Source organism: Varanus komodoensis, unplaced genomic scaffold (genome assembly GCF_004798865.1).
Source record: "Varanus komodoensis strain SLA01 unplaced genomic scaffold, ASM479886v1 scaffold39, whole genome shotgun sequence".
NCBI classification, from domain to species: domain Eukaryota; kingdom Metazoa; phylum Chordata; class Lepidosauria; order Squamata; family Varanidae; genus Varanus; species Varanus komodoensis.
The window spans coordinates 4,853,668-4,863,714 of NW_025335922.1; the positions used below are offsets into that span (position 1 = coordinate 4,853,668).

Genomic DNA, 10,047 nt, shown 5'->3' on the forward strand with positions numbered 1-10,047 from the left:
ATATAGGAAACTGCATGTTTATGGTTTCAGGAAAGGAATGCTCCATATCTGTTTTGATATAAATATGGATTGGCCATCACGTGACCGGAGTCAGAACATCAGTTTGTTAATCCAGGTGAAGCCACTGCCACTTTTAGGCTGTAATCATATAACTCATCAGCTTGCTTCCAATATTGCAGAAGGATGGCTGCACAGGCAGAAAGAAGCTAAATGAACGGAGGGGAAAGTGCTGCTCCACTGCATGGTGGTAGAGAAACTCAGCAGGTGTAGATGCATTGCCAGAAACGGATATTTTGGGACATGTGTGGGATATACTGGGGGCTGCCTTGGATCCATGGTATTCAAAAGTCTCTTTTCCCCTAACTAAAGGACCAAGAACTAACCAGCCCAGAGCTGGCTAGTTAATTCCACTCCCATTACTGTCAGTTGAAAGAGAGAAGACAGTTCATGCAGGGAATAAAACAGGAAAAGTTTCACAACCTGGCTACATTGAGCTGGCAGGGGACAAGGGTGGTGTTACTTTTAAACACTTCCATTTGAAGTATGTGCATTGATATAAGTAGCCCATATATCTAAATGCACATCCATGTGACTCTGTAAGAGAGATGCTTACATGTAACAAAAGCAGTGAAATCTTCAGTCCATTAAATAATAGGTAATGAGTGTTTCTCCGTGCTACCAGGGGCATAGGAGGAGCTGTGGACTTTTTTTTTCTGTCTAAACATACATAGGATTGTACCCGTGTTCTCATGGACGGCTGTTTATGCTGCTGCTATCTTCCTTTAAGCCCCACCTTTGGCTTAACATATTACTACTTTTCATATTCATCCCAACAGAACTCCCTTGCCCTTCTCTTGACTTTCCCTGTGTAATAGCACAGTCCTCTGGGATCCCCCTATTTCTATCCTGCATAGCCTTAAATCATTGTGTTGAATCTAGACTTAACTGTGCTTAGTGCAGCCCCGTTTAAATCAATAAGATATTTTATTCATAATTTGTACCACTGGTTTAAGTGGATCTGCTTATGCAATTTTCAACATATCACCCACGGAGAGCAGAGTACCCACAAGCGTTCCTCTTATTTTAATTACGAATTTTACCTGGAGTTTTTGTAACTAGCTATTCCCATCAAGGTTGCATTTTATGAAGGAGCACCAATTTTGTGAGTACCCATTTCACATTAGAAATCCAAATATATTCCTTGACTTGAACAGGTTTATGTGACTTGGATCTAATCCACACAGTGCAGTGATTGTGCAATGTAAACAGTTAATAACCCCGACTAACAACACATTTGACACAAATCCAGCTAATGATTTCGGGTGCATTGTAAATTATTGCTTGGCACAAGCAAGGGAATTTGCAAGTTTCCTGAAACTTCTAGATTGGTTTTTTGTACTGGGTGAGAGTGACTTTCCCTATAAAAACCTATGATTATAGGGAATAGTAGTAATAGCAGAGAGTGGTGCATAAAACTAGGGGAGGGGGACTTGCGAATGAAAAAACCGGACTGACATACAATAGAAAGTTGTAAACGTAAGGAAGATGTGCTAAATTCGTGGTGGTTTTGTGGAGAAACCTGAGAAAACACGATCGCAAATTTGCTCTTTGATTACCCAAATATATGTGTTTGGAAGTAAATCCCGATTTAACCAATCTTGTTGAATCCTCTGTCGGTATTCCTGTTTCGAGACAAACACGTGCACCTTTTGTGGCATGTTTAATTAGCCTCTCTTCGTTTCTCCCAGTAAACAAGCTGAGGTAGAAAAGGAAATGGGTTGTTCCACCATCAGTAACTGACACCCCCGCCCGCTTGGCACATTGGTACAGCCGAGCAGCCTGGCCTGGCGCTAGCAGCTGAGCGAGCCTCTTGTTTCATCGCCCGGCCCTGCCGCCTCGGGGAACACGCAGACGTTTCGTCATCCGCAGCAGTCATGGAGCTTCTGGGAGGATCCGCGCTGGGGAGGCGAGCCAGGGCGAGGTCCTTCGCCGAGAAGAACAAATCGTGCTAACCTTGAAGTGGCGGGTCCGGGGCGCTGCAGGGCGAGAGATGGTCATCCTGCAGCTTCGGTCATGATATGAGGGGCTGAGTGCTTAACTTGGCAAGTATTTCCTCTCATCGGAGCGGGCGAACCCGTGTTTGAGCACCAGAACCAATATTTAAATCAGGCTTCTAAAGATCAGATCTTAACTCTCAGGTCTTTCAGTTCTGATTCCTTCCACTGAGTTCAACAGGGTATTACTTCCAAGTAAACATTTACAGGATTGCTGCCCCAAGCCGCTTTCTTAATTCAGGGTATTTTCATAGAGTTGTTTAATGAAAATTACTGCCACGTACACTAAAGGCGTGGATTCTGATTTTTTTAAAAAAAGGTGCTTACCTTAAATGTGAGGAGGAGACAGATTTTTGTACCTCCCCAGCGGTTGCTCTGTCATTAGCTGCTGCTGGCATAGTAATGAAAAAAGCTGTACGTGTTAAACATAGGGCTGTCGGCCTGTTAAGTCCTCCCAGGGAAAAGTGCCTCCTTTAAAGCCATTTGCTCCCACCTGGAACCCGTGTGAGCCTAGATGCTGTAGTTTCCAGCGCTGTGCACATGCTTACAGAAACTTGCCTTTCAGTGTTAAAGGGCCTATTACTGAAAACAGGTTCTTCCCTGCAGCTGAGCTCCACAGGTGGGCACTTGGTGCCTCCCAGTTTACTGGTAGTGAGGGGACCCACACCTATGGAACAGTGTCTTATTTCAAAGCTCTTGAAAAGGCAGAAGCCTAATTTCTTTGACCACATAAGCACCAGTTTATCTTACAAGGTTGCACCTGCTCCCCGGATGGCAGAAACATAGAGTAGTACGTTAAGCAAAAGTAAATGTTGAAATGCTTAACAAGGGAAGTTGAGGTGGCTTTAGAAGCAAAAAGAAACCACAGATTGCTATTTGAGAAGGAAATAAGTTTGCAAGACTGCAACCTGTAGAAACATGGTAGGAAAGAGGGTATATCAGAGTCTACTGGTAGATCTCTGGGTGATTTGCAACAGATTGCCAAGGCTTTTTCACTCCCAATCGTTTAACAATACCAATAACTGAATAATTCCCCTGCCTGCAACTTTGTATTCTTTGAAATAGGAAAAGCTTGGTGTAATCAAGTAATTGATTTTTGGGTGGAAAAACAGAGAGTTCAGGCTAGTTCTGGGAATCAAAGCAGCTTCCTGGGCTCAGTATCCTTCATAAGTGCTCATTTTTTGCACCTGGCCTTGGTTGGCTGATCTTAAGGGCCGGGTAAGCAAACTCAGGTAAACAACTCCAAACTTGAAGTCTGCCTAATTGTCACTGCTGTAGATTTCTTTAGCCTGACAGTACTGAGCAGCAAACTTTGCTATTACTGTCTTTCCATTCTTTCTTCAGCCTTCTTGAACACTTGGTCAAGGGACATTGAGCAAGAGTGTACTCACACAGTAAATCAGGGAGAAGGCCTGTGGGACTCCAGAAGGAATTACAAGATGCAGCAGTAATTTGCCCTGTTGTGTTGCACTGTGTTACACTGTGCACTACTTCCACTCCTGATCTTGCTGTGTTGGCTGTTGACCTACTAGCATACATTCTGCTATTGCTTTACACTTACTATTCAGCCATATGTGACTGAAATGAAAGCAGATAATTCTTCACAGCATGCCCCATTTTACAAATGCTAACAGTTGCAACAAAGCAAGGCTTGATTACCTTCTGAAAGATTGTTGAGTATCTCTGTTAAATAAGAAAAAGGGCTTGCATTGAAAGGAGCATGGGATCCTTCCAGGCAATGCTTAGAAGTATAAGAGCCAGGCTGGATCAGGGCAGAAGCCCACCTAGTACAGCTTTCTGTTCTCACAGCAGCCATCCAGAGGCACCGGGTGAAAGTTCTGACGCAAACATGAGTATAGCAGCATCCTTGCACTCAGGTTCCCCAGCAACTGTTGTACATAGGTGTGGTATCTCTATATTGAAAGTAATATATAGCTATCATGATTCATGACCTTATTTCAATGAATTGGTATAATACACGTTTAATGGCATCTGAGTTAGTGATCATCAGTGCATTCTGTGGTGGCAAATTTTTCACCTGGCTTTGGTTGGTTCATTCTGTGGTTCTTAGAATGCAAAACAATACACTGCATGAAGAAGCACTTTAATCAACAATGGCTCTGCCTCATTCACAGAACTTTAGGGATGGTTCAGATAATGCCCCATCTACTTATGACCCTTTTGTACTTTCTCACTGTTTCTTCCATCTTCTCAGCAAACCCATTGAGGAATAGCTTCACAATGCTTTTGCATTGGTAGTATTAGGAGTTGTCCATGTGGAAACACACAGATTGTTTTCTTGCATTTGCTTACATTGGAACATAACATAACTTTAACATTTTATGCTTTGATTCTTATAGGCCTTTTCCAATATAGTTCTGAATCACAAAACAAAATGGCTGCCATTACTCCACATCTCTCTATGCATATCTTTGCTAAATCTCAGCCTTGCATTATGTTGCCAGCCCTTTCATCTTCTTGGAATCAAAGAAAGAACAACTTTTTACAGCATTTCAGATATACAACTGATGTAATTTCAGAGGAGAACAAGATAACTGTAAAAAGTCTCTCTGAGTTATCTGTGGATGTCAGGAAGATCCGTAGGCTGAAGCCATGGGTGCTCTCAAAAGAGATGACGTATGTCAAAGAAACAGCCAAGATTTTGCAAGAAATGGGAGCTGATGGGAGTTCTGTGGCATATATTTTTGAACACTGTCCTGAGGCAATTCTTTGTAGTCCTACAGATATCAGGTATCAGTGGGACTTGTGGTTATCGGTTTGTCAAAATGAGAAACAGTTAGTAGAATTAATAAAACGGTTCCCAGACTCTTTTTTTACATTTGAACACTACAACAATCAGAAAGCCAATATTAGATTCTTTAAAGATCTGGGACTGAAGAATACAATTATCAGCAGGTTCCTAACGAGTGCATCAAGTATTTTTTACAGTCCTGTTGCAAAGAACAAGCATATGATAGAAATCCTGCAAACTAACTATATAGAACTAGGTGGTTCACCAGAGAATATGAAAAACTGGCTACTAAAATTGCTAAGTCAAAATCCATTTATTTTGTTAAGCACACCTGGCACTTTTCAAGAGAACCTGGGATTTCTTAAGAAGAAATTTACTGATTCTGAAGTTTTAAGTCTGCTCTCAAAGCTCAAAGGATTTATTTTTCAACTCAACCCTAGCAAGATGCAAAACAGCCTGTCATTCTCAAGGAATATCTTCAAGTGTAGTGATCAAGAATTGAAAGAGCTAATAATAAGATGCCCTGCCCTTCTCTACTATGCAGCTCCAGTTCTGGAAGAAAGATTAGAACAACTATTTAAACTGGGAATTTCTGTAGACCAAATAAAAGAGACACCTGCAGTGTTAGAACTCTCAACTGAAATCGTGCAATACAGATGCAAAAAATTGGATGCTATTGGATACAGTCTAAAAGATGGAACTCTAGAATATTTGAATGGGACAAAAAAAGATTTTGAAGCTACTTACGGGAAATTGCAAGCAAAAAGGGAGAGACCAATATTTAATCCAGTTGCTCCTTTGAATATTGATGAATAATTTCCGGACCATGCTTAAACAATGCTCTAGGGAAGTCAGGGAAGAGAGGGGAAAGGTATTCTCCATTCACAGCAGAAGTAAGTTGGACCTAACTGGTACTCAAAGTGCATTTTTATGCAGGGCTTGTTTGCTTGCTTGATTGGACACCAGCTTTTGATGAACTCTTAAAGATGTTGGCATTAGCAACATTGCTAATACCAGCTGTATTGTATCAACAAACAGAAAATAAAGCAGTTGAATTTCAGGGTTGAGCTTCACTGGCACAGGATGGGGAGATAGCACAGATTTAAAGCAATACCAGAAGGAAAATAAAGCAACATAATCAGTTTGGGTTTATGTATCTCTTTCAGGGGTAAGAAAAAAAGGCCTTCACTTTCTGGTTACCCATAAACACTTCGTGGTTTGCAAAATTCATTTGTGCAAAAAAAACCAAACAAACAAAAAAAACCTCTCAGAAACATCTGTCCTGGAAAATCTGAAAGATCTAACCCTAACCTAAGGAAAATAATATACATGAAATAAAGGCCTGCACTGTGTTGCTTTTATTTAATTGAAATTATGGAAATACTCCTGTGGTTCATAATGTTAGCTTTCTGTTACTAGGATTGCCACAAATCATAGTATATTGGGGTCTCCTAAATTCTAGGCCTGCTACCATTTCTCAACCACCCTGACTTTTTTCCGTTAATAAACATGTTTTTAACTTTCTAACAGAAAAAATGTTTCTGAACTCTAGTTTCAGAATTCAAAGAAAAGTAAACTGGGGTACTAATTTTTTGCTTGACTGCAAGGGGTCTCATGATTCTCAGCAGTGGAGAATTTTTAGAACAAAACCTTCACAACTATTTTTATTAATAAAAGCAAACTTTGGCAGCATTAGTTTAACTTTTAATGTACACTCCATAACAAAGTCATTTAAAAGAACAAAATATGCTGGACTTGCATGGTGATATAAAACCCTTGCTCTGTGCTTATCATGTATATTAATATTTTAATTCTTTATGTATTGGCAGTTTGCTAACTAGTCCTTATTGACAATTTTTATATTTGGCTTTTGACCTTTTAGTAACAATAGAGAATATGGCCCTAACAGAATAGTACTTACCTCAGTATTCTGCCCAATTGCTCATTAAATAATAAAAAGTAGACTACCTGAATTTATGTTGAGCCAGTTTTGCAAAAAGAAGTTTTCTATCCTCACATTTCTGGCTACAAGCCTATGTGCTTCTGGGACAGATGGTCCAAATACCTTAGCTGCGTAATCCTGTATCTTTCAGACTAACACTGCTATGCCCAGCCTTAATGACTCTCTAACTCAGATGGCAAACCTGGTTTTATATAACTTAGGGTACAATCCTAGGATCAAACCCCAGCTCTTAGAATTTACAATCATCCTATGCAGGGTGGGAGGAGCAAGAGTTAATTTTCATATTTCTGGCTTCCTGCAGTCTTTCGCTAGATGGGCTTTTTCACCTGTCTGGTGATGACAATTCAAAGAAGGCAGCTAGGAAGCTGGAGGAGGCTCAGAAATATTCATAGACTGGTCTCTCACATTTCCTTCCCATACACTCAAACTCCCCTTTATAACACCTTTCCTCCATTCTAAGGTTGCTTTCCAAACCTCAGAAAGCAGCAAACAATTATATGGGAGGAAGAGCAGGGTCAGTTGTCCATCTTTCCTCTCTGAGGCCAAAGCACTGTGTCCAGCTCAGATCCAGGAATCCAATCTGCCCTATAGCCCCCTCAGATGCTGCTTTTGGCCCACAGAATTGCTCCATTAGATGACTGACAAACATGTCAGCAATTCAAATGCCACCAGCATTTCTTCCCCATGCCTCAATTCAAATATACCATCTTCCCCTTTTAACATTAATGCATTAATATTCCTAGTGGTTTTAATCTGTTAGTCACTTGACTGATAAATCAAACTAAGAATCAAAACTCTGACAGGGCCTGATTTTCCTGATGACATTTAAGATAACAGTCAATCGGCCAGCTTCTACAAAGTTACAAATCCATATTTCTTTCAGAGCTCAGTCCTGGAAATGAACAGGTAAGCATTGTTCAACATAGTAATAGAGGGGATACATCTAGATCAGCTGTATCATTTTGCATGTTAGATCCATTTGTCCCAATTAGTTCAGACATTGTAACCACAACTTCTGATTTACACAGCTGTGAAACTCTAGTTTCCATTCATAAATGCTACCATAAATGACCATTTCTACATTATTAGATGTCTAAATATAATTCTATCCCTTAGTCTCACTCTATTAAATAATACAATTCATACACATACTCTGCTAAAATTATCTCCTCCTAATCCCAGATGACACTCAAGGATCTTGTAAAGCTTTTCTAGTATAGGGCTAAACTATTTTCCCTTTAATATGTTAGGTGGAATCTGTGTGGGTGTTCAGTGTTGTAATTCTGCAAAAGAGCTCTGGCAACTCTATGATACAAGTGGCTGTGCATTATGCTGGAACAGATTATGCAAGTGTAATGTGCAACTGCTTGCAGAATGGCAAGTTCAGTTGAATAGGCTTGTACATATTTTGGAACTTAGTTTCCTCTAGGACATCATTTGTGCTAGTGGAATTACGCTGTTGGATACTGCCCTTCCTCTCCTTATTAGGTAATAGCTGAACATCAAAATGATGTTTGTGAATAGCATCTATGCTTGTCAAGACATCATCTGTTTTATTGTTTCAGGGATCTCTGATACTGGCATGCCCTTACTACAGTTCTTTGCCACTTGACTGATCACAGTTTTTGCAACAATCAGACAGTGGCAGTGCATTTCTTGTGCTGAGGTAGCTTTAAAAAAATCACAGTTTCCTCTTTTACAGAATGATTCGGGTCACATAAAGTCTTAAATAAAACATTCTTATGACCATGTAAAGGTACCTTATACTGCCACACCAACTGTCCTTCTAGCTCAGGGATGAGCAAGGGCAAGCGGACTGGAGGCCACAGGGTGCTGTGGAAAAAAATGCCATCTGTAGCACTAAGGAACATTAAAAGGGTTGAATGTAGCTCGTTTTAAGCTGAATTTGATCCTTTTGGTGCACACAGCATTGCAAACCTCATTTATGTCCTTAAAATTTGGTGGGGGCAACAGAAGTTGCAAGTGGTTTGCGTACTACACCATCTTACTCTACCCAAACATTCTGCTATGAATGGCATCAACTCTTCAAGTCTCAGGCACAAGCATTTCTCAATGTTGCTATCCAACATCCCTTTCAATTGGAGATGCCAATGGTTAAACTCCAAACCCTGCATGCACAATTGATCTTCATACTTTTCCTTTGGCAGCTGAAATATAATCACTTAGCATTTTATCTTACAAAGCTCTAGCAACCAGCACTTTAAACAAGTAGTAACTTGGTTTTACAAAGACACCACCCATCAGTCTGCTCTTTATAATCAGAACCATCTTGACCAAGCTCAAATGCTTAGATTTTTCCTTTTATTTTAACACACATTTTAAGAAATACTGTATACATAATATTTGTGTGAACTTCAGCCATGTTTTATGGCTACCAAAGCTGCTACAAAGTCAACAAGAACATGCTGAAGAGCTTCAACGTGAAACTCACAAATTGTAAACCCAGTCAATCTACAATACAGCCCACTAATTTGAGTAGGACTACTTTGGAATTTATGGATTAGAACCAAGAGAACAAGTTGTCCTTATGTTGTCATACTGAAAACAAGAAGTTCAATGCATCAACAACTGCTGCTACATAGTCTTTACTCTAGTTTCACCCATGTTATTGTTGGTATGTAGTACAGTGGCTCCTGGATTTTGCAAGAGGCAAATTTTAGAGTCATTTATTTTATTGGCCTAGGAGGCTCAGAGAAGTGCTTTAAGTCTAGAACTTGTTGTCCAATATTGTATGGACTGTAAACTTGGACTTAAATGTCAGTTTAAACAACCTAACAGAGCAAATGATTTTAATTTTGCAGATGAGAACTGGGTATCAGTAAGCTACACCTGAGATTTAGCAGTCTCCTGTTCAATCAGTTTCTTTTTAAAAAAGTGTAGTTTCTTCCACAGACTGCATTGAAATGAGGGACATTACAAAATCTTTATAGATTCACTAAGTAAAAATAGATTGTTTTTCACCATAAGGCAAGAATGATTGAGTTGATAGAGGATACATCTATCTATCTATCTATATATATACACACACACACGCACACACACACACAGAGCATGTGACAGTGGTCACCATTCAGTTTAGAGTGTGTATAAAAATAGTTTCAAAAAGTAAAGATATATGAAACCCTTTAGGCAGTTCAATGATTCCTTATCGAAAAAAATACAGAAACCATAGACTCGTAGCTAGAACATCAATATATTTATGATACTGCAGAGGCTACCAACTAACGGGCATGATCCAGCCAATATTTAAGCACTTT

At 39.8% G+C, this 10,047-nt stretch overlaps 1 protein-coding gene across 1 annotated transcript; it reads left to right on the forward strand.

The window, feature by feature from the left end:
* Window positions 1-1,918: 1,918 nt before the first annotated feature.
* MTERF2 (mitochondrial transcription termination factor 2) lies at window positions 1,919-5,866 on the forward strand. The gene is made up of 2 exons (XM_044441294.1): window positions 1,919-2,102; window positions 4,415-5,866. Exon 2 carries the CDS (start codon window positions 4,450-4,452, stop codon window positions 5,620-5,622), a length of 1,173 nt encoding a protein of 390 aa, XP_044297229.1. The 5' UTR covers window positions 1,919-2,102; window positions 4,415-4,449; the 3' UTR covers window positions 5,623-5,866.
* Window positions 5,867-10,047: the final 4,181 nt, after the last annotated feature.

What these genes read in the sequence shown, in the direction of transcription:
- MTERF2 (XM_044441294.1), top strand. Translation starts at nt 4,450, where the DNA reads ATGGCTGCCATTACTCCACATCTCTCTATGCATATCTTTGCTAAATCT.